General features: G+C 39.0%; 2 protein-coding genes and 1 long non-coding RNA gene across 3 annotated transcripts in view; 1 reads left to right on the top strand and 2 right to left on the bottom strand.

Annotated features, from left to right (window-relative positions):
* The window catches only part of astn1 (astrotactin 1), a 522,070-nt gene that overhangs the window by 61,517 nt on the left and 435,302 nt on the right, over positions 1–25,251 (bottom strand). The window lies entirely within an intron of this gene.
* Positions 1–25,251, top strand: part of pappa2 (pappalysin 2) — a 92,213-nt gene that overhangs the window by 58,146 nt on the left and 8,816 nt on the right. Inside the window, exons 21-25 of the mRNA XM_031287689.2 lie at positions 3,107–3,323; positions 6,396–6,564; positions 8,337–8,469; positions 9,260–9,381; positions 13,752–13,823. Of these exons, the coding sequence (XP_031143549.1) occupies positions 3,107–3,323; positions 6,396–6,564; positions 8,337–8,469; positions 9,260–9,381; positions 13,752–13,823 (713 nt within the window). The remainder of the gene's footprint in view (positions 1–3,106; positions 3,324–6,395; positions 6,565–8,336; positions 8,470–9,259; positions 9,382–13,751; positions 13,824–25,251) is intronic.
* LOC118495762 lies at positions 178–8,019 on the bottom strand. Its single transcript, XR_004898195.1, has 3 exons — positions 7,960–8,019; positions 7,588–7,589; positions 178–190 (listed from the first exon to the last, which is right to left on the bottom strand). It is a non-coding gene; the product is annotated as an uncharacterized LOC118495762 (long non-coding RNA).

Here is a 25,251-nt window from a genome sequence, read left to right as displayed (position 1 = left end):
CCATGTCTTCTCTCAATGAAACTCACAGTGCTTCTCTTTGCTTTATGGCCTTGAAAATGTTAGAGTGAACTGCACAAATTGAAATTGATGAGAGCGCTGATAGAAACATCTACATGGCATATTCCTGTTCCCTTTACACACTACTCGGACGTCCACAAAGTTTTTAAAAACACCACTTGCACCATAATGACTCAGAACAAATATTGCCTGTGGGCACCCATAATTAGAAGCCCCACCACACGCACAAATTCGTAGTTACACCCCCTGATTAAATGCAAGTTACGCAATGTAGTAGATGCTTCTTGAAGTGATTAGATGGAACAAGCGTGATGTCCACACACGTGATGTTTGTGGTCGGAAAGCCTTAGTGAATGCTCAAATGTCGTAGTGGAGTCAGCAGTTAGACCCATGTATTCATGATCTAAATACAGATTGCGCAGAAATAATTCTATTTGTGGCTTTTGGTTTCGTGAGATATGTTTGAAGGCCATCATGCGTCAATCAGTACACTGTGTAGTTCACAAGAATATATTCACTACACACCAGTACAGCTGTAACGGATTTTGATCATCACAACACCGGCACAATGTTTAAATAGCTTATTAAAATGTGATGCCACGTTAAAGATTCATTACATTTTATAGACCCAATAAAAACTGTGCAATGTTTAGGGTGTTATGATTCATACACACATACAACACTCATGCTTCATGTGAGGCCATACAGGCATAGAAAATATTAGCTTTGGGCAACGTTGAAGACATAACTGTACAAGACAGAGCCATGAAACAAAACCAAAATGTTTAGTGGGACACAAATGAATTCCTGCTGTTGACTTACTTGTGCTTGCCCCATGTACGTCTTTGTGTTTTAGTTATAGTGCAGAACAACTTTTTAGAAATGTATGTGTTAGAATCAGAATCAGTAATACTCTCCAGGGGAAAATTGGTTTACGTTCAAGTTTCTCTCACTCTAGATTACAAATAAATATAAACATAGAGCAATTCTAACAAAAATAGAAATAAGTATTTAAAAAAATTAGCATTATTTGCTGACAACATCATTTTATTCTTAAAACACTTCCATGCCAGCACTGTTCAATCTAATCGGCCTGTTTGGTAGTATCTCCGGATATAAAGTAATGGTTTAAAATCATCACTAATGCTGCTTAACAGAAATGAAAGACAATGTATGAACCAATACTTATTTACTTACAAGCTCTCATCTAATTTTACATATTTGGGCATCAAAATAACACCTCATTTAGAATCTATAGCACCAACAAACTATGAAGGATTTTTTAAGAAACTCACAGTACTCTTTAGGAAATTTTTACGGAATAAGAAATGTATTTGATTCCGCTTATCTCTGCTGTATCTTCCAGTTGATACTGGGGGGCTGAAATGTCCAAATCTTTATTAGTGCTATTTAGCAACACAATTGAGAACTATAACGCTCTATTTTTCTTCTGGAGATGCTCCATCACGGATGGACATGGAGTCATGCTCCTTAAGGGACTATTGCATTTGTACCTGTATTCAGCCAAGCTACTGCTCACCCTAGTTCTTAATATGGTTAATGTATGGTATGAGGTAAAAGCATATCTGAACATATTGGACTCTCTGTCAGATTTCAGCCAAGTGTGGGGCAATGTTTCATTTAAAACAGGAAAGCTGGAAGCAGGATTCCAGATATGGGCAAAGAAAGGAATAAGTAAAGTAGGTGACCTCTTTAAAGAAGGAATTCTAATGACCTTGGAAGAAATCTCTCTAACATATGACATCCCAAGGAAACATTTTATTTAAATATCTCCCTATCTTTTTTAATAATTGTACTACTGAAAATTTAATAAAAACATTGTTAAAAGATATATGAGCATCATACTGCAATATATAACAACAATATGTAGAAAAAATATAAATAACAATGTCAGTGCATTGTTCAGCAAATGTTATATATTCTCAAGTTATCCTAGTCCTATATAATCTGCACTTTGATTCAGGCACTGGCAAAGTCAGGTGAAGTCAAATCTGTCCAGAAATTTAAAGTAACATTAAATAACTCTGACTTGCTTGAAGTTACTTACTCTCTACTTTGTAATGATCATTGACCTCATCATTCAACACAGGTGAGAAGTAGATTGTATGGAGGTAATGTAACAATACCGATCAAAGACCATTGCAAAATACAACATGACTCACTACATGTATGATACAAAACAAATTTAATATATCAACTAGAAGGGCACTCGTAGAGCACAGGCCTCAGCTTTAGCCGTAGCCTACATAAGTGGCCTGATGTTTATACTTGTGCGCTGGTGTGTGCGTCGAGCCGACATGTGTGTGTGTGTGTGTGTGTGTGTGTGGGGAGTGGGTGATAGAGCAAGGGAGAAGTGAGAGAGTGACGACGATTAGCTTCAGAGCGAGTACCGACTCTAGAGTCATAGTGAGAGAAACAAAGTGTCTCCCCTGTGTTTTCTGGTTGGAAATCTGTAGCAGGAAAAGTTAACCCTCTCCTTGATTTCATGTTGTTTATGGAGAAGGAGAACCAGGAAATGAGTCAGGGGAAATGCAGCGCTACCAAGCCACGGCCGAGCGGCGTGCGTCGCTGCGACTTGCGTTGCTGCGACGTGTAGTTACATTTTTCGAGAGGTGCACGTCAGGCTACGGCGTAGGGTCCGGTGTAGACGCAGAGGGGTCTGCGGGGGTACGCCGTCGATTCGACGCAGAAGCATAAAACGGCCTTAAGGCCATATGCTCTATGTTGCAATCTTTAAAAAGTGAAAAATAATTTCATAATCCGCTCCAAAATGTAATCGGTTCTACCTTGGCCCATGCTACACCCTTCCACTAAAGTTTCATGAAAATCAGGCTAGTTCAGGCTTCTGTAATCCTCCTGACAGACAAACACACCAACACACAAAAAACAACAACCTGAATTAAAAAACATAACCTCCTTAGCGGAGGTAATAAAGGTTAATGCCATGCCATTTTACAACATTATTTAGCAAGTATAATTTACTGCATTGCTCAATGGTGTTAGATACACTTTCCTTCTTCTGTCCAACTGTACTCTGAAACACCCCCCCCCCCCCCCCCCGCCTTAGGTGACAGTGACCGGTTGGTCTGTTTGGAGGACGGTCTGTGGTCTTTCCCAGAGGCCTACTGCAAGATAGAGTGTCCAGAGGTTCCAAATATACCTGATGCCAAGCTGTTAACAGCAGACTGTCTGGCCTCAGGGCACGATGTTGGCTCTGCCTGCCGTTACAAATGCAACCCAGGCTTCTATGTATCAGGGAGCCTCAAAAAGAAGACACAGAGGAGGTAAGTGTTTTTTTTTTTTTTGTTGGACTGTTGGCAGCTCAGTGGAGAGAGAATTATGCTACAGCTGCCATGGTTTGAAACAGCATTTATACTAGCATCACTCATTATGAAAAATGTATGTATTAATAGCAGTAAATGTTAAAACATCCATGATAGAGCAAATGCTTGTCTCCTCTTTTGTTTCTGTGCAGTGTGTTCTGTGTTCTGAAACCGTGAATTATGACTGAGATAGATTTTTTTTTTTAGGCATATTATTTATTTGTATGTACAAAAAGAACTGTTTATTATTATGTTGATATATATTGTGGGTTGTGCCACACTTTAAATACTAGTAAATCGGTGTAGACAGCAGACCAAAGTAAATGCAGTATTTTATTACGCTAGCTCCCTGCGTAATGGAGGAAATTCCTTCTTTTCCTTTATTTTACAAGATTCCCATTACGCACTGCTTGATGAAACTAGGATATTTGATTTAGATATTTTATGCAACCGTATAACAATGCATCACATGAACACCTAAACCTTAAGGGCAAAGTCCTCAATATCGATGGGTGCAATTTAAAGAGGCATTTTCTTTGGTCCATCATCTGCGAAACTATTTTCTGCTTTGGAACAAGCTCACATTAGGGTCCAATAAAATATGTACCGCTGCTAACTGGACCTCGTCATTACTACGCCAATTGTATTCATTGGGTAACTGCTCATTACTGAACGCAGTTCACATGTTGTTAATGAGATGAGGGTTTCTAATAGGAGGAGACACAGCCTCTGGGGTACATTTATATCCAGCTTTTGATGGAGTCAGCTATCTCTCTTCATACATTTCAGCCTGTATTATTAGTAATCAAGCACGAGTTCATGTACCATATATTAAGTAATGCAACATTTTCCTTGCTGTCTTGAATTCTAGCTAAAATGCAGTGTATCAAACAGCTTTTAGTATCATATAAGGCCAGTAAAAAATATACATTTTATAGTTTTGTATGCATTAAATTTCCACCAAATACAGTGGGAAACTATCTTGTATAAAGATCCATTTGCAGCTGGGTATCTTTATGAGTTACGCTTTCACAAATATATGTGTAAACATTTTAATAACCCCTGATGCTTTATTAGTCCAACATGTGAAAGTAAACTGCAGCAGCTATTAAAGAGCTTTAAACAGGACTTTTACGCTTACCTTTGACACATGTATCCACATAAATTTATATCACATACTGTTGCATTTACACACTACGTGCTCCACACCGGAGATCTTTTTTTTTTACTGTAGAATGGGCACTCTGTATGTGTTTCATTATTTAAACAGTAAAAGTAAAATGGGACGATAGTGTATGTGAGGAGGGGTATAGAGTGCATGTGGTTCTACTAAGGCTGTACCGAATGTCATGGTTTTTACAATCAAAACTTCTATTCAGGTTTTCGAATGAAGCTTTGAATGTCTGTTGTCATATTTTATGATGTCATCACCCTAAAATAAATCCTACATTTGAAAAAAGTGATTCATTGGACTAAATGAGCTAGTCTTACTGATTTACTCCTAAATCAACTTTCTTTATTTACTAAATCTTTTTTCAAAACAGTTTCGTCAACATGTAGGCAGCAAGGGCATACAATAATGATGAATAATAATTGCACCCTTAGGCATAAAGCAACATTATGCTACAACAGAAATAAGAGAATAAAACTACTCTGGGCTGAGATTTCCTAGTAACCTTACCAAAAAGGCTCAGGATGGTGCAAATGTTGGTATAATATGAAAATGGCTGGTGGATTTAAGACAAAAAATAATAATTGAATGAATCAAATTTGAACATTTCTGTCAGTGGCTTGTTGATCTTTACATTGTTAGTTAATTTCCTATCCTGACACATTCATACGGTTTGAGTACTTATTGGACTTTAACTTATCATTGCACTTACAATAACGAGAGTAGCTGTCCTCAATTTAGGTCATTGTGTACGTCTCATCTCCGGTTTTTCCTGCATCCACCGTGTTTGTTTGTGTGTGTGTTTGTATGTGTAGCGGCGGGAACTGTATGAGCAGCAGCCCCGCCCCTGCCTGCTGCAGAGAGCCGACAGGATTAAAACAGCAGCCGCTGACTTTAGAGTGAAAAAACGTTACAGTGTACATTGATGTTAAAATGTATACAGGTTGGCAGGACGGTCTGAAATGTTTTGCACGGTCTTTCACTGTACGTTTTGTTGGTAAATGTGAGATGTTCGAGTCTCGTCTTCATATCAGAAACAAGCTCTCTCTCACTCCCGCTTGGTCAGTGGCACTCAGACGTAAAGTCTGGCACGTGGGACTGCTGGCCAAAGTCACAGTGATTGGTTGAATTTGCGTGAATTGGCGCGATCGCGACATCGCAAAATCCTGGAGGGACTGACTTGTTATGCAAAATCGGGGGCTGTAACCTAGGTAACTATTTCACAACTAGCCTAATGTAGCCTGACAAATGTTACTTAGATTTTGATTAATACATTTTGACTTTTGGACTTAACAACGTTCTGGAGTTATTGCATGTTTCAATCACACGAGTTAGAAACAATCCTACGCAGCCACCACTGGAATATTATTCTAAAAATAGCATAATACTAATAATATTAGAATGAATGAAGCTTTGAAGCTTCAAACTATTTGGTACAGCCCTAAGGACCAAAAGGGTTTGTCATAAAAAAACTTCAATACACTCGCCATATCTTTAATAAATGTGTCCACTTTGGTGCTCTGTATCACTGAAGAATACAACACAATAGGGTTTCAGCCACCATGAAATGTTACATTTATTTGTTTTAAACTCTGGTAGGTTGATCATCTCTGTGAAACATCCTCTAGATGCATAGAAGGAAAAAACAACAACCAAGAACTAAGCATGAACTCGTGATGAAGAACTCTTCGAAACTCCCATGAAAGGAAAACAGTACTGGCTACACATTGGTCACATAACCCATATGCCCATTATTGCTTGTAGCTAAAAACTCTTGAATGTAATTCAAATCCGGAAAAACCTTGTGTTGCCTAGAAAAAAGATCACTTGGATATGTTTTCATTTGCTCCTATTGTCTCTAGGAAGTACTTCAAGTTGGAGTGCCTGGAGGGGGGGCAGTGGGAGGAAACTAACTGTGAGTCAATATCCTGCCCAGCCCTACCTGATGTATTCCAGGGCATGTTTACCTGCACCAATGGCCTGTATTATGACAGCCTCTGCACCCTGCAGTGCCCAGGTGCCACAGAAAATGTAAGATTTTAACAGTTGTCTGTTTAGTCCCCAGGTCAAATGGAAGTATTTCTGCTCATATCAATAATAACACAGTAATGTGAAGTCAATTTTAGATCAGTCAGACAAGGTGAGACACTTGAGTCGTCTACACTGGATGCTATTAAACTTGGTCATGATGTAGTAAAAAAGAAGCCAAATTCTAAAAGGAGGTACAGGTTGCATTACTGTGGAAATGTGTAATAATAATCTTCATATCTCTGCCGTGAGTTAACATGGTAAACCAACATTTTTGTTCATCAAATATACTGCACCAGAACTGGTCTAAATCTGCATTTTAAGACTATTTTGGGGGCATTTTAGGCCTTTATTTATATAGGACAGCTGAAGACTTGAAAGGGGAGAGAGTGGGGGAATGACATGCAGCAAAGGGCCGCAGGGTGGAGTCAAACCTGCGGCCGCTGCGTCGAGGAGTAGACCTCTATATATGGGCGCCTGCTCTACCAGGTGAGCTACCCAGGCGCCCCTTAAATGTTGTTTATTATCAGACATAACCCCCTATAGCCATTCTTCTCAGGACAACACCACAAGAACTGTATGCCCAGCAGCTGTGGTTTATAGTGTTTATATTAGAACATGTTTACATGCTGTAATTAAAAAAAACCCACATTATTTTTTTTTATCATACTGTCTCTCGGAATATGCCTGTATTCACCCTCTGCTTGAAACGCTCCGTGTTAGCGGCTGTCTCTTTAAGCCCCCCTCCCTAAAAACCCAGTCTACTCTGATTGGTCAGCGTTTCCAGGTCTTCCACATCCACCCTCTCAGAATCTTTGCACCGTCATTGCAACATTGCATGACTATAACTGCAATGAAGTTGAGTTTTCATTAAAACAAAATTATGAATGGTGTGATAACTGCATGCCAAATTATTCAGAGCACACAAGGCCAAAGTGCCTCTTAAGTTACAACATTGCAAAGGCTATTTTTAAAGAGAGTTTGAGGTAATCCACAAAAAAACACACCGGGGCTACATTCACTTACAGCTAACTTCACGAAGAACGAGGAGGCCGAACACCATCACCGATCTGTTTTAACCTAATACTCTTGTGTCCAGCTCAGCAAAAAACACCGGATCTGTAGCACGTTACCGTGTCGATCACTACTGAGCCTGTTTGTAACCGGTATGCTGCCGGCAACGTGATCTTCACCTGTTTAACTGATTTTATCAGATAGTACGCGACTGTCCTGCTATTTTTACAGACATGTGAACTCACCACAGACAGTTGCACTGTTCATGGACTCAGGGTGCTTGCTGCTAAGAGTGAATAAGGGAAACGTTGGAAAGCATATTTCGCATTATTTTAAAAGAACGGGAAACACCGATGTATGAAACTGCCAATTTGATTAATTTACTTGTTAATCGAAGGTGCCGGAACGCCGTTTTGGATCGTTCCGGCCCACTTTAACCCCTGACCTCAACCTGCTTTATAACAAAAAATACATGTAAATCTCACTTTTTACAAAATGGGACCTTTAAATTCAGAAAGTCAGTGATTAAATAGTTTATTTCATCATTGTCTCATCTGTCGATGTGCGTCTGTATTGGGAGCTTCGTGTTTACCCATGTAACTGCTCAACAATGTAAAACAATAATAGACTTAATAGGCCAAATTATGGTTGAAACTAAACTGACTGAATTCATGTTTTCCCAAACCGTTTCTCTTGAGCTGTGTGAAGACAGTGCAGCAAAAGTATAGGCCGCATGAATTTTAGTATCTGTTTGTTTCCAGAGAGAGATTCGCTGCACTAAGGAGGGTGAATGGACTGCAGAGTTCACGATGTGCTCCGAAATCAAGGGATCGTGCTCTCTTCCTCCGGAGCTCAACTCTGTAGAGTACAGCTGTGACCAAGGGATGGATGTCGGTGAGTGTAACCCTTCTTTCAGCAATGACAGTGTAATCCATCAAAAATAAACAGTGCTCATTATATTCTCTTCCATCTGTCAAACTAAATAAAGCCATACACAGTAGCCTGCCTGGCAGTGACGGACTGGGATCAAAAAACGGCCCTGGCATTTGCAACACATCGGCCCTATTTTTGTCAATTACCTAGCTTGGAAATGAGTTATTCTGCCTTCCGAGTGAATCTTTCCACACACCTCGCCGCAGTACAATCTTGAATATCTGTGGCTGCATGCATAAAATAACTTATCAAAATTAATCAAAGACACATTATCAGTAGTGGCCCATAGGGGTCCATAGGGGGACGGCCCTTCTGCCAAATTCCAGATGGCCAGTCCGTCACTGCTGGCTGGTCTTTGGCTTGTCTGGTTACACACTACTTGACTGAACAGACAAAGCAATCATGACGGTAGAGCATGTTTTTGTCAACACTTGTGCTTTTTTCTCCTCTTCTCACACTCATTCCTCCTTTTCTATTGATATCTTTTGAGTCACTGACCAGCTCAAGCATTTTGTGTAAATACAGACGGAGGCATTTTTAAGCATCTCTCTATAATGACCCCATGCGCGCACGAGCACACACATACACACACACACACACACACACACACACACACACACTAGAAGCCCTTGCAGAAGGATGGTTGCCAAAAGTCCAGACCACAGGTGACGGCATGGTCTGAAGTTATGTGGTCTGTTTTTTTTGTCAATGTTTGAACATGTGTTGTTTTTTTTTATCCTTTTCCTTGCAGGTGCTGTTTGCTACCCAACATGCATTGTGGCTCAAGACATGGATCTGCGTGACCCGGTGGTGCTGCCCAGTGGCACTACAGTTGACTCTTTAAAGCACTGGATGCTACCAACCAAGATCCAGGTGAGTCTCCTGAGGAGTGGTGTCAAGTATCTGATTGTAAGCAAAACTAAACACCTCTTCATTTCACAAATTGAAAACGTAAAAACAGCAGCCAATCAAGGGGAATGTTTTCTAAAACAAATACACAAATAACATTGCCACATATACACAAAAATGGACAGGAGTAGACACATACTGTAGCAACACATTTTCTTGACTGTGCACTGTGCACTGACTGTCTACTGACTGATTGTTTGCTGCCATACCAATAAAGTTTTGGCCTTAAGCAGCTTAAATGCTTAAATGCTGTCTGTAAAAGCTTTGAAACCAGCTTTATCTGTTTAAAAATAAAATAGTACCAAGGGGTAATTCTAGCAATTTGATATTGCACTTCCATAAAGTTGGGGAACTTGAGAGAAATAAATAATGGTCAAATTCAAAACTACAGAGCCCGACAAGACCTTTAATCGCTAGTATAGCTCAAGCTCCAAAATGCTAGATCTTACCCATAATGCAACCCTTAAAGTGTCTTTCATTAGAACCTCCTCGCCTGGCGAATGCCGACATCTTTCAATCTCCAGTTTGTAACGCAGGCTGTTTTTGTTGTGGTGTCATTTAAGTATTTCTCTCATAGTTGAAAAACATGAGGCTATATAACACACAGGCTCTGCAGTTCTCCCTGTGACTAGATATGATCAGGCCCAAAAAATCAGGCTCGACCCTACATAAACCCACATAGCGTCTGTCCAAGACCGACCCGAGCCTGAACTAAGGCAGCGGTTTTGGGCTTGAGCCCGGTTAAAAACCTGAATTTCCACTGTCATTTTCTTTTTAACATTAACAGATTTATTTCAAACTGAAGTCAACTAAAGTCTTTTCAGTGCATTACCAGACATTTGTGACACAATATCTGCCTTCTTGAATGTTCAGCACAGCCCAAAAACATATGCGTCATATGCCACATTAAACAGAGATTGTATAACATTTCTCATCATTAATGATGGCGGGAGTCTAGAGAATGTTGTAGGCAACAGCTGTCAGTGACATTAGCTTTGAACAGCAGTGAAAAATCAATGAGACAAATGTCAAATGTGGCTATATAATTTATGATAAATATCGTGGCCCTATCAGGTTCTGGCATAGAATCAAAGCTCTACCTGTGACTAATGAAGTGCCCATATAAATTTCAACCTGCAGAACTGTGAATGACTATTCCTTTGACATTTTTCCATTCCATCCGGTTCTAAATGCTGTTTCAGAGGATTTTTTGTAATTTTGGCTTTTTGGCATGACCATTGTGCTGATATTGTGTATCTTAAAAATCACATTATCTATTATTGGCAGCTTAAGTGCAGTTTTGCAATGCAGTTCATCTGCATTGGTATGGAAAAATCTATATTTGTCACACTACTATTGATCACAAACTGGTATTCACTATATACATATATTTATATGCTTCAGATCAATGTCTATTTGACCCAGTTCAATATTTTATTTATTTATTTATTGTTTATTTATCAGGGATATTACCTATAACATTATCACAACCAAATGTAAGAGATACAAGGTTTATTAGAACGTTTAGCCTTCGCTAATTTGCAGTCCTTGTCCTTGGTCAGGCTTTTACAAAAACAATCACAGCAACAAACACAGCACAACAAACAGTCTATTAAATTCTCAAAGAATAAAATCAAATAAAAACAGAATTTACATAAAAATTGCGTTCCTAAAGGACACCATTAGTGCTCACATCTCTGTTGTTGTTTAAGCCATAGTTTGGCTTTTGTGTTAAACACTTTTTGTTCTGTTTGGGATTTAAGTTCCGTGGATAAAGAGTTCCATAAATGTACACCTTTTACTGACCAGGAGGGTTGACCAGAAGTTGTTTTGCACATTGGGACTCTATAATTATGGTTTACTACTCTTCTTGTCATGGTACGACCATCATTTAAAAAATAAAAAATTCGGGGCAACCTCTAACTCACCCAGTAAGAGTGTGCGCACCATGTAGGCTGAGTCCTTTGCAGCGGCCCGGGTTCAAGTCCGACCTGCGACCCTTTGCTGCGTGTCATCCCCCATCTCTCTCCCACCTTTCCTGTCTATCTACTGTCACTATCAAATAAAGGGAAAAGCCCCCAAAAAATAACAGCACTGAGATTTTTAAACAACAATATCCATCAGAATGAATAATGCATACAAACATCTGGTGGTCTGTACAACAGCATGGGCTACCAGCACTAAGCTACTGCTCCAGATTGACTCATTAAAGCACACAGTTCATTGCAGTTTATGACAAAGACAACTCATTTGGGGGACAGTCAACATACAAATAAACATAGAGGATTTGCTGCCATAGATATTTGCAACAGAATTGACATCTCACACTTTGTTAGCTACCTTCAGAATTATTATTTATATCTCTGAGCTCTTATGTTTTTATGAGCATTAGAGTCTGGTCTTTGCTTCACTGTGAAACATACTTAGTTAAAAAAAGGGGTGGCAAAAAAGGCTACACAAATGAAAGGGATGACACAAAGGGTTTTTGCTTTGTTAGTTTAGAGCCAATGGTGTGTGAGAGGATAGATGAATGGAGATGTTGACTTTTAGCTTTAAATTTAGCGTGAATTGAACTACATGGTTTTTAGCTGCAATAAAAGGCATCCCCATCGATTCATGCCAAGTTAACACCAGATACACTGTAAATATATTATTACCACATTCAAATTTAAAAAGGAGAAAAAAAAATATTCTTCTGAGTCTTTAACAAATGTAATGTGAAATCAGATAGATAGATAGATACTTTATTGATCCCCAAGGAGAAATTCAGGTTATGCGGTGAGATCATTTCCAGCTCTTTCTAGTAAAGGACTCATGTTTTTGAGTCTACTGAAGTGATCTGCCACTTTGTCTGTACAGAAAACAGAAAATTGCAGTGGACATTGGAATTAGCTTATCGTTATTAGCATTTAAAAAAGCTTTTAAACAACACATTTCCAGTTTAAGTGTTCATGAGACTAAAAACACTTTTTTAAAAATGGATATATTTTGGAGTGAGTATAGTAAACTAAATACATAAAGTACAGAATTTTTTTTTTCTTAATATATATTATCTCAAACTCAAAGGTCTTAATGCCTAAAAATGAATCCCTCTGTCAAAGATGTTTGAATTCATCACAATGTGTGCAAATATGTTTCACATCAGATGTTTGACTGAATCATTGGCAAGACAGTATCTTTTAACATTTTTAAGAAAAACACTTTAAATTCCCAGTTGCACCAGCTAATCACACACTATCATACAACAAAATCCACCTCATGTGTGTTTGAGTTTTGCCTTCGTTATCATTCAAGTGTTTTTACATTACTGGAAATCACAGGCAGATAGCAAGAGTAAAGGTTCCAGTTGACGTCAAGACTGCTCTTGGGTCAGAGTTATAGCACTGTTGTTGCTTTAAATGTGGGTTATGTTACCCAATATCATATCTCAGGAATCGCTTTAACGTTATGCTGTCGCAAACACTACTCCAGTTTCGCCTCACTTTTGGGTGGTCAGCCAGCCAGTTAATCTTACCTTGCCAAGGTCAAATAGTTGGATGGAGGTCTGGTTACTTACGCCATATCTCTGACACTGCCTTGTGATTTTGAGGCATTGTGTTATCTCAAATCTCAGAATAAGGTTTCCATTGCTGGGTCAGGCTGCACAGGAAATCACAGGGGAGGATCCCATTTCTCTGTCCATATTTGTTAGTCAATCAGCTATCTGCTAACTACCTTGTAAATTCCCAGGGTCAAATAACTGACAGAAGACCACAGCCTCGCCCAATGACACCACAGAATTTCGAGTTTTGCATCCACTTAAGGTTTTCATGCAAACACACACTGCAAAAAGGCAGTAAAAGATTTAATTTTTTTTATAATTTATTACACATGTCAAAACAATACGATAAATGCAAGTCTGCAATCAGAATGAGTGCAATATGTAGTCTTGTTCATTTATAATATAATAGGCAGGCCAAGTGCTAGTGGATCATTGGCAAAAAGGTACCATAACTGTATTTAGCTCTGCACTATTATTAATGTAATTTGTTGGTATTTTTTCATTAAAATAAAACTATAAGCATATACGGGGGGCACATGCTGTATACATGCTTGCATATATAAGTTGATTTTTCATGACATGAATGAGAGGAGGTTGGCATTATCTTCCATCTATGGCTACATAATGGATGTTCTCCTCAAATCAATGGTTCTACCTGAACTAGTAGCTTACTAGTAGAAGCTTACACAACTCCTAAAAAAATGTGTGATATTGTTTTCCATGGCAAACAGTGGTTATCCATTTCCTGTGACTACGTTGCTCAACCGTTGTTCTTATGTACTTTGTTTTCCAGAGCATAGTCTGCACAGGGATGATGAAGTGGTACCCTGACCCTCAACATATCCATTGTATCCAGTCATGTGAGGTAAGAGCCCAAACAGCCAAGCAGTACTGCATCAAATACAGGAGTATGTGCAAATACTTTCCATCCAGATATCACTCACCAACATCTTTGAAACTGTTAAATGAGTGAATGTCTATTTTAGTCGTGACTAATATTGTGTCCAAGGACTATAAAAGTATTTACTGCAGTACCTGAGTTAAGATGTTTCCCTGTCACAGATCTGATGTTTTAAGTATGGTAAGAAGAGAACAACAGTTCAAAGAAGTGAAAGGCCAACAAAATGGTTATGGCTGCATGCACTGTTGGTGGTTTTCATGATACACAGCTGTCCTTTGGTGTCTATTCAAACTGACAGCAAATAAGTATCACTTAATGTAACTGAGACCAAAGGGGCTTTGGGAACAGAGTTTGATACATCTTGCTTAACCATCTAGTGCCTCTGTTTTCATAAATATTAGATGAAAGTGTGATTCACTTCTTACATAGCATGTCTACAATGCAAGTGCTTTCAAAGCCTTGAGGTTAGGAAGATCTCAGTTTGGCTTTTATCCCATTATTATCAAGGATATTTTAATAATGTCGAGATAGGTACTACTTAATCCTTAAAACAATTACACCATGTCTGGGCATAACCACATTACATTTACTGCTCTAGCCACACTCTTCCAATAATATTAAACGCAAATAAAGCAAAACATTCTGTATTCCTGTTGTCATCCCTACTCAAGATACCAGAGCCAGTATCCAATGTGCTTCTCATTTCATGATGACAAATGTTTATTCGCACACTTAAAACCTTACAAGAATCCTTTTCAAATCTGTCCACAGAAGCATTTTTTTTCTAAAAGGGATCTTGGCATTGCCAAATGTTGTTAGGCCTGCCAAGCCTAATAGATTATCTGATAAAGGAAAATAAATTAATCACTGCATTGTGTTAGATTAAGATTCATTATTTAGGCTGACACAAGGCTTTTAAAACTTTCTGCCTAGCTATTTTACAAAGGGAGCCAGATAAAATGTCCTGTTTATTGACAAGGTAACACAATCTAATGTCTTGTGAATTTACATACATTTTCAAGGAAAATAAATTGCTGAATATTTCTTGTAGTAAAATGTAACTTGTTAGTTTGTATAACCACGTTTGACTGAGACAAGCCATAAGTAAAAAGTGGTAGCAAGTCTATTTAAGAGAAAGGGTTTAAAATTAAAGTGATGGAATATTCTTTGTTGGATGTTTTCTTAACCACCGAGCAAAGCACAAAAAATCTGAACAAAGGAGAAAATCCAGAGTCTGCTAAGTCTGATGCACTTCTTAATATGGAAACTAAATCTGTCACTCTTGCCCCAGTTTTAATCATGAAAGATTATGTTTTATCAATGTGTTGCTGTGAGCTTTAAAAAATGTATTTGCCGAAATGATCATATCCAACCTGTACATAACAAGAAGGACTCTGAGAGCGTCAACTCACAATGTAATCTTGGAACGAGCACCGCAGAGAATAGAGATATATTTAATTTGATTCAGACCAAGACCACCTCTTTTCGTCAGCTCAGCTGTTCTCCCCCCGGACCATGTTTCACATCTGTAATTTTGGTTCAGCTCAAACTGAAGAGTTCAAAAGTCTAGACCAAATAAGGTAGGTGTAAAATGGCTAAAGTACGCTCCATAGCCACAGCGTAACCCCTTAATACAGAACTATAAATGCACCTTAAGAATGATGTTGATTCACTATCTCCCAAATTACCAGATAGATTGCTATGCAGTTTGGTATGAATATTTACAATGCACCACTGTCAGGTTAAAACGTCCCCTTTACCAATACTTAAGTTTATAAGAATATATTTAAAACTACAGTAAGCTGGGTTTCTGTGAATAATCTGTTAATACTATTGGTTTTCAGAGGATGTTTTCACAAAAAAATATAGATACATAACTATGGGATATCTAAAAAATGCGTTTTAAAAGTTTTTCAAAAGTCGATACGGATGTAGATGATCGAATCTCTACAGGAAGTGCATTCCAGAGTTTGGGAGCTCTGACAGCATAAGCCTGATCACCTCTAGTCACAAAATTGGACCTGGGAACAGCAGGAAGTAGCTGACTAGATGATCTCAGATGGTGTTCAGGCTCATAGCCTGTTAGGAGATCCTTTTTATACTCTGGGGGTATTTAACTAGCTTTATTCCAAAATGCTCAACTACATCTTACGGTCTTCATCAACAGCTGAAATTTGCTTAGTTGTCATGGAGATGGCTCTATTGTCTAAGCATGGAAACGGTCATGTGACATCAGGTGGTCGTATTTTAGGAGGTTGATCATGACCACTAATATAGACTCTATTTCTGACAAGTGAGCTATCGCCACAACAACTGCTAAAATCCATCCACTGATGAAGACTGTGACATTATGTCGAAAGTTCCAGAAAAAAGCTAGTACTGCCACAAATTCTATTGTTTTAGGTAAGTAATAAGTAACATCAAACGTAAATGACAGATTACTATGATTACCCTGAGCACATTCAAGCCCTTGGGGGTAAAAAATTCTTCAGATTTTGGTGACCTCATGGTCTTCCCCTCCAGCGTCTTCAAGATAAACCTCCCATTACTCGGATCACCACTGCTGGTAGGAAAAGCAAAATGGTCCGTATGCTGTTCCGTCCAACACCTTCATATTGTGGTGTATAATAAACAATGCTGCACTTAGAGGTCGCTGTAGCATGACTTTAGACTTTTGGGCTTGTTCAATTTCATCATATTTCATGTCCTGTAGTTTGTATCTTAATTGAAAGTTAGTTACAATTTAACGTCTATCTCTGCTCAGTAATATTTTAGCAGTGACAGTATATCATCTAAAATCATAAAACCAGTTTTTATTTTGGCATTCATCCATTGGGTTTAGAAAAGGCTGGAACTACCGATGGAACACATAAACTGTTGATGTCTCACGGTATTAAAATATTGTTCCTACTGCCAGCACTACATTTTCCCCTTCCACCTTCCCGTGAATGTTGCTAGGCAAAACAGTTGCTTATAACCTGCTCCTCCATGACAACACTATAAATTATACCAGACCACATGTGCTGCATATGCACCATGCCAGATCTCATCCAGATGCCATTGCTCCCCAATCTTTCTCTTACTCTGCCTCTCTTTCCATTCTTTCTTAAAACCCATTGACAATTAGTGTAAAAGTCAGCTCATGAATCATATCGAAACATCAGCCCTTGTACAGTACAACTGGCAGGCTGAGACTGTTCTATAATGGTTTCATCTACTTTATAGCTTTAGAAATAAAAAACTAAAAAACTATTAAGACACAAAATACCTGCTGTGTCTTAATAGAAGTGTCTTTCTTAGATTGTTCTCAGCATTATTAAAAAAGTGTGTAACAGAAAGCCAATTAAATGCATCACTTAATAAATGGCATCTAGGCAAAGAGGACATAATCTATCTAAATTTTGGTTGGTGGACGCTGTGTTAATCCCCTTGATCACATATATCTATATCACAATAGTTCTGCATGAGGCAGGATATAAACAAAAAGAACATTTCTAATTCTAACCTCTGACACACATCTGACACATAAAGTTATCCTCTGGCTCAAATAGCCTGAATGTCTTCTACACTCTCAACTCAACTGGTTTGTACAAACCGTTTTGTTTGTTTCAAATATAAAACAAAAAAATTGGATCACAAAAAAATAGCCTGAATGTTTGCTGTTTGCTTTAGATGGAAGATCAGGGTTGACATATATTGAAGACAAAGTAGACCAATAGTGAACTTAACAATATATCAACACCTGTTGTAATTACAGTTGCAAAACTAGAAAGACTAGAAAGACTATTGTTTAAGAAATCTTTTTTTATGCACAGCTCTACTTAATTTTTTAATTTATTCTGAAACACTTGCTGCAGTTGTTTAACTGAAGACCAATGCGACCAAAGCAAATTAATCAAATGAGTCTCTGTAGACAAAAGGCAGCCAGAAGAGTAGAGGTTGTTACTTCAGACAACAGACAACCCTAATTATTAGACAGTGGAATAATTTCTGTCAGGTCTATTAAGTGAAGAACAACACAGACAATAAAAATGCTTTAGAAATTTTATTGAATAAATTACATATTGAATAAATTACAAATTAAATTTGGCGGTATGGCTCTGTTCAAAGGAGTCCCCTGACCTTTCATGAGCACCATAAAGGGGACAGCAGCAGCAGCATTAGGGGACACTCACACAGTTTAAGACTGGGAGAGCTAAACTATTCCCCCATATGAACAGAGCAGCAACGATGACATAGAAGCAAATGCCACGTTATACACGACAAGGTGGAGGAGGGAAGGAGGTGGGTAGCATAGATGCGAGCAGCAAGCAGTTAGAAGCAAACTAAAGCAGCTTTAAGTAGGGCGCCCTGTTTGAGTGTAGCTATCTAGCAGCGAGGGAGTTGACCAGCTGATGCAGATCAGCTGTTGCAGCTCAGCTGATGCTGCTCAGCTGATGCGACCATGTTATTGGCCAATAGCTGTTAGCAGTGTCTTGACTACTTGGCCTGCCAGAACTGACGCTGACGCTCAATTTATGATTTCTTTCTTTTGGTTAATTTACAATAAGTGAATTGCAAGTAGTGGAGTCAAAACCACAAGTCTATTCACAGAGGAAATCATTGTTGGCTTTCTTCCAAATACAGAGCTTGCTATCCAAGAAAGAGTCATGGATTATTGGTAATCTAAGATAGAAATGTGTGACTGAAAGCACATATAGGGCCCTATTTTAACGATATAAGCGCATGGCGTGAAGCGCATGGCGCAGGTGCGTTTAGGGTGTGTCCAAACCCACTTTTGCTAGTTTGACGGCGGAAAAGAGGGTCTGTGCGCCGGGCGCATGGTTCAAAAGGGTTGTACTTAGTGTCTTATTTAATTCATAGGTGTGTTTTTGGCGTAACATGCAATACACCAATCAGAATGTCATCTCCCATTCCCTTTAAAAGCCAGGCGCGTTTGTACCTTGGCACATTGCTATTATGATGGCGATTTTGCACCGTAATATTTTTATTTGTAATCTTTTGCATGTGTGTGTGTAACAAGCAGAGAGTGTGCGCGCTGTGCATAAGCCTAGGCGCATTTTACTAATTTGCTTTTAAAATAACAATGAAATGCTGCTTTACTGACTTTAGACCAGGTTTTTGTTGGTCAGTGGCGCAATCACTTCCCGCTGCCTCAAGATAGCAATACGCCAAGAATTCACCTGAACACACCTCCCTGTAAGACCAGCACGCCCATGGGCGCAAAGATGGGCGCAGGTTCATTTGCTATTTAAACAACGTGGGCGCTGGACGGGAAATTGACAACTGCGTCGGTCTTAAACTAGCAAAGACACTTGCGTCGGGCTTTGCGTTGCGCTGCGCCAGGTGCAAGATAAGGCCCATAGCATCTTCAGATTTTACCCCTTACCAATGTAAAAATAACAGATTTTACTGGGTTGTAGCTTGCCTCGCTTGCTAGAAAGTATAGCTATGTTCCTTAATATGTTTCCTCCCTGTACATTGAGTACAATTCCCTGTTTTCAGTTTCTTGACAGAACACATTTTATTTCAACATAATTCACCTTTGAATGAATTCTTCCCCAACTAACCATCTCTAGGTAACTTCTACAGGTCCAATTTACGGTGGCAAAAGACTAAACAGAGTAGGCCAAATGTGCTTTGTCCCAGCCACATCATTCAGTCCCAGGGATGGACTGGGGCTAAAAGACAGCCCTGGACTTTCTCCCAAATAGGCCCATCATCCGGCCATTCACCCCTAGCCGTGCGCGACAGACACTAGCCAGGATGTCCTGATACTATGCCACAATGCTGTAGCCTATCAGACAAGGTATTCACAGCAAGTAACATCTCAAAACCAATGATGATAATTGGGGTTGTGTTTATTAATGAAGCCTCAGCCTTCAAATAAAAACAAAAAATGTACAATGCCATTACATCTCCATTGAAAATAAAATACAAATAATGAAATGTCACTGGCTACAGAAACCCCAAATTACACAAACTTGTAATTATAAAACAGTACAGAGTATTACTGACAACACTTTCAGAGATAAAGTAGGCTTGCTGTACCTGAACATGGGGATTAGATATTCTGTAGGCCTATACCAAAACTACACTGAGAGTGTTAGTTAGTCATCTTTTGTGCTGCAACTATCTTCAACCTGAATAAACAAATTATTTTAAAGATAAGCTATTAGCTATTATTGATGATATATGTGTTGCTTTGTGTTAAAGAATTAGCATTGAATAAACTATTTCATATTTTGTCAATATCATATTACACTTTTGATTCATATTAAGGCTGTGAAATGATGAAAATGACTAGGCCCTATCAATTTTGTCTGTGAAGTTTTCACAAACAACCACCAGGTCTTTGCCAGTTCCACAATAGTAAACGCAAATATGAAAGACAAGGAAAAACTGCACTCTGATGGAAGACAGACAGAAAGTGCAAGCTAGGATTTTTTTGGTAAAACTTTTGGTTAAATTTGTTAATTTGTTAATAATTAATTATTTAGCCCCCTTCCCTGTTTGTTAGCACGTTTAGAGGGCTACCAATGCATGCCTGATGTTTTCCTGTTTAATTCAATACCATAGTCTTCATCATCCTAGCAGCAAAAGTGAGCTCACTACAACCTCTCATATACAACAAAGTGAAATCATGGTCAATCAATCAACGTGTTTAATGTTTCAAATAACAGAAATTATTAATTGTGTCCTGCTCCTGGCACTTACCAGTACCTCTTGCTGATGTGAAATTAACTCTGGGAGCTTTTTGCATTTTGCTGCATCAGTCTCGAGAGACTTGGCCCTCTTTACTTTGAATTCTTCCCATCCACCTTTCTCCTTACGTTTTCTACTAGCTATTGTCACGTTTAATGATGTAGGGCTATAGACTGGGTAAACCCAGCCCGATCTGCCGGCAATTTGATTTCGCTCTGTAATGTTCAATCTTAAAAGATTGAGCTTCAGAGCTTGGTCAGTCTGGTGATAGCCAGACTAGTAGGCCTACTCTTCTTCCTCAGTTTTTTTTTTTTACACGTAGCATATAAGTGATCGTATTTGCGCCCCCTGCTGTTGGCTGTTAATATCGCTTTATTAGACTTTTTTTGTGCCGTCGGTTGGACGGCCGTTCTGGACTTTTCCCGAACGCACAGCTTGTCAGTCCGTCCCTGTTCAGTCCAGCAGGCTATTCGGTGATTAGTATCTCTCTGGCATATTCTGGGTCTTTCCTGGGGTCTCCCTTAAATCTTCAAGTTGAACTTGCCTTAAAAAATATCTCCACAGGGAGTTACACAGGTATCCAGTAGGGAAATCTACCAACTGTACTCCTGAAAACCAAGGTATATGGGGCTCACTGGCAGCTGTTTAAGGGCTGGTGAAAGTCCAGAACCATTAACCCATGCTCCAGGACATGCTCTACTTCTTGCAAAAGTTTTTTGAGAATGTGGTAACCCAAGGGGGTTAGGAATTACTGCTGGTATCGAAGACTATGAATTCTTTAGCTCAGAACCACCCACTGCTGCAGTGTTTTGGAGATAAGTCATGTTTGAAGTTTGATGTTGAATTTTCATACAGTTGGGACATCTGCACAGCTGTATTTCCATACAACAGAATGCCGCCATTAACTGGGTTGCTTACCTTGATGTGTTTTATGAGGTTTAAGGTTTACAGGTGGAAAGGCATCTAACCCTGCACCTAACTGTGTTAGCTGCATGCACTTCACTGGGAGGATGGTACAGGGACATGCAATCAGCTCATTGCTGGAAACCATGCATTAGAAGTGGTTCTTCCGTGAAAAGTTTTTTTTTTTTTTTTTACAGGTGACCTTTTTTTAAATATGGAAGTAAAAAGCAGCAAAAGTTGGCATATAACTGGCAGTGAGTAGCATTTTGAAGTGCAGGCACGAACTTCAATCATGTGTTTATGTGCACTTAAGTCATCTGATTATTTACAGATTTTGGCAATAACTCGATTTCTTAAACATGTAAACGAGAAACCTGGTTTCCTTTTTAAAGGTTAAAGGACTTAGAGAAACACAGCTACAGTATATTTGTGAAACTTGACTACTTGCTGTGTAAATGGTGAACCAGATTTCTTAAGGTTTTTTTTAACTTATGTGCATGATAGAGACCCAGAATGAGAGAGATCGCTTTGGAGCGATTGCAATGGTATGAAAGCCAATATTACTACTTATTGGTGTGCATTGTTGTACCCCAAACGATTCAATCCCAAACCTGCCAAAAGTGAAAGGAACTACACTGGAAAGTTCAACCATTTAATAATCTGGTTTCCACAACCAGCAGGCTATTTGTACAATTCAAACACAGCATAAACTGTTTCACAGAGCTTGTCCTCTCATGTCACAATACAGGTTTCACCACTTAACCTGGTTCTAATAGTCTTTAATACACTTAAATATGACAATCATGATTCAGAAACATGGTAAGTGATGAGATAAGATTAAGTACGATTACAGGCTAACTACATGTAAACTGGGTTTTTAGAGTAATCTATACTTTCTATACTGCACATACATACAGTACACGTTAACCACAGTACATTCCTGCTTTAACCTAGTTCTCACAATACTTTTTCTTCTGAGCATATATAAAGGCCTAGGATTCACCAAGTACTATGGCTTATAATAATATATAATGCCTGGCACACTATGGTGGACTGTGTTGTACAATTTCCCAGAGCCAAACTACAACCACCGTCAATACACACACATTCACAGACCTCCCTTGAACTCCCTGAACTGTCTTTCCTATCAAAGGGAAAAACACTTTGAGTCAGTCGAGTAGAGAAGAGAAAAGGGCAAACCTCACACTCCCCCAACTGTTTCCAGTGAGCTCTGGGCAAGAGGGGCGAACAGGGCGAAGGAGGGGGAGATGATGAAATATCTGTGAAGAAGACTGCATTTACAAAAGAGAAACTAGATGGCAGGTTATAGATATAAGTTGTTACATTATGTTAATACATGTTTTAAATTTGACAATGTAGTGTGGTACATTGCGAACAAAAACTACGAACTAAAAATGGCACAGCAACCTGTGCTTTAAAAAAAAAAAATTTAAAAATCGAGAATCGAATCGAACCCTGACCTTAGAATTGAAAATGTAATCGAATCGAGGATTTGGAGAATCGTGACACCCCTAATGGTAATACACAAACCAGTTGACCTTTTAATTACCCATGGGGGACTACAGTGTGGAGCCAACTCTGGCTGGTTTAATACTCTTAATGAGTCTGTGCTTACCAGAGTAAGGTATATGCTGCCTGGAAGGGAGTGTTAATAATAATAATAATTAACCTCAACATGAGCCCTGACCTCAGAATTAACCGCATGTGGGCAAAGTGTGGGGTCTTTTCGCCAGGAAAGACATGTGAAATGGAGATCAAACCCACATTAAAGCTCAGCAATGGAAATATGTAAGATACAAATGAAACTGACAGCAGGCTAAGCAAGTCTGTATTATGCATGACTGCCCAAGACTGAAGGTAACAACGATTTACGTACTAGTAGTGATTTGGGTGAGGCATCTGGTGCAATTGCTGGTAAAGTATTTACTCAGAAACAGAACGATTAAATAGATTTATTAATACCAAGGCAGTTTAGTTGGGAAAGGCAAGGGGATTCGTCAAGTAAGGAGTTCTTTGAAGTGCAGACAAAAAAACTGCAGAAATCTTCTCAGCAGCTGCTCTCTCCCCCTGCGCAGGTTAGGTAGAACCCTAAGTCTTTGAATTGACTCCATCAGCTCATCGGAGAAAGCCAAAAGTATCTTTGGCACTGAGCACTTATTTTCATATTGTTGGCACTTCAGGGAAGCCCTGAAGGTTTTGCCTAAAAACATCAAAAAGGTTTTCATCATGACATGTTTGATATTCTATGTAACTTAAATTCCACAAATTTGCATGCCACTCCAGAGTTTCTCAAGAACGACTCCCACACTGGCCAGAGCATTGCAAAAAACTGTTTGAGGAATTGTCATAAATATGTATTCTACGTAAGGTAAAGCATATCTGAACAGTCATCAAATGACATCTGTCTGTCTACTCTGTCTATCCTAGTTTAAATAAAAGTTCAGCTAAAGTAAACCTATCTTGCTTATTTACATTAAATGTATACTTATGTCAGTTTGTCACATTGTTTATCCTGGAATGCCAAAGGAAACAATTTTCATTCCATCTTTTCGAAAAGACTCCAAAAGTTGAAGCCATTTCCACTGCAGCAGGTCTCGGGTTGTTTATCAGTGCACTCAATATGATGTTTCCCTCAACTGTGCCATAATGCAGTTCAGAAAACAAATGATATGCCACCCTCCAAATGTTTACAGTTTCATAGCAAACATCACGCTACATGTCATAACTGTTAAGCACCATAGGCAGCCACATTCACTCTTTACCTACTCTAGCTTTTAAGGAGAATGACTGTGGATCCATCATCAGGTTTATCTAGTGATGGCCAAATAAAGCTTCATGAAGCTTCAAGAACAATTTTCTTTATTTTCTGAGCCCACTAGAGCCCCGCCAAGTGTAACTTTTTTATATTAACGAACGTCAAGTTACATTCAAGCCATTGTCAAATGAGTTGCTACAATGCTAATCAAGACTATCAGCTCCACACAGCTCTCTCTGTATTTCTCAGTATGGCTATATTCAGAAGATTGTGTCGTCCGGTGACTTTTGCGCGCAGAAACTCAAGTTAAGATAATTACCTCTTCTGAAGAGACCATCATGTTTTTTTAATCCTCTGTGGCTGTCCTTGGCTATTAGCAACAACATGGAGGAGTGGTCAGGGCTGCGCGCGATCATGGAAGGCTTGTATCATATGGACGCGCCAACAGTTTTGTTGTCATTACTTAGAATTCCTCATGGGGGCGACAGAAACTATGCACTATAGCTTTATACTTACAGCACCATCTTGTCGGCTTAGAAGAAAAAAAAAAAAAAAGGTTCACGAAGCTTCATGAGGCTTCATTTTGGCCATTACTAGGTTTATCAGACTGGCAATTCTTTTTGTGAGTTAGGCCAACACTTCAAGAAACCTCAGTAGGGTAGTCCAGCATCTTCTTTGCCCCCATGATATGCAAACACCATGCACATGTTTTACAAAGCTAATGTGAAGGATAAATGGCTGATTTATTCAGATAATTATGCTAACGTAAACTGACCTTAGCATTTAACTAGTGATGGCCAAATGGAGCGTCATCATGAACCATTTTCTTTATTTTCTGAGCCCACTAGATGGCACTCTCTGTTTAAAGTGCCCATATTGTGAAAAAATCACTTTTTCTGGGATTTGGGGTGTTATGTTGTGTCTCTGGTGCTTCCACACACATACAAACTTTGAAAAAAATCCACCCATGCTGTTTAGAGTGAGATACAGTTTCTGAATGTGTCCTGC

Source organism: Sander lucioperca, chromosome 9 (genome assembly GCF_008315115.2).
Source record: "Sander lucioperca isolate FBNREF2018 chromosome 9, SLUC_FBN_1.2, whole genome shotgun sequence".
NCBI lineage: Eukaryota > Metazoa > Chordata > Actinopteri > Perciformes > Percidae > Sander > Sander lucioperca.
Note: the sequence above shows the minus strand (reverse complement) of the source record. Positions and strands in the feature narration are given on the sequence as shown.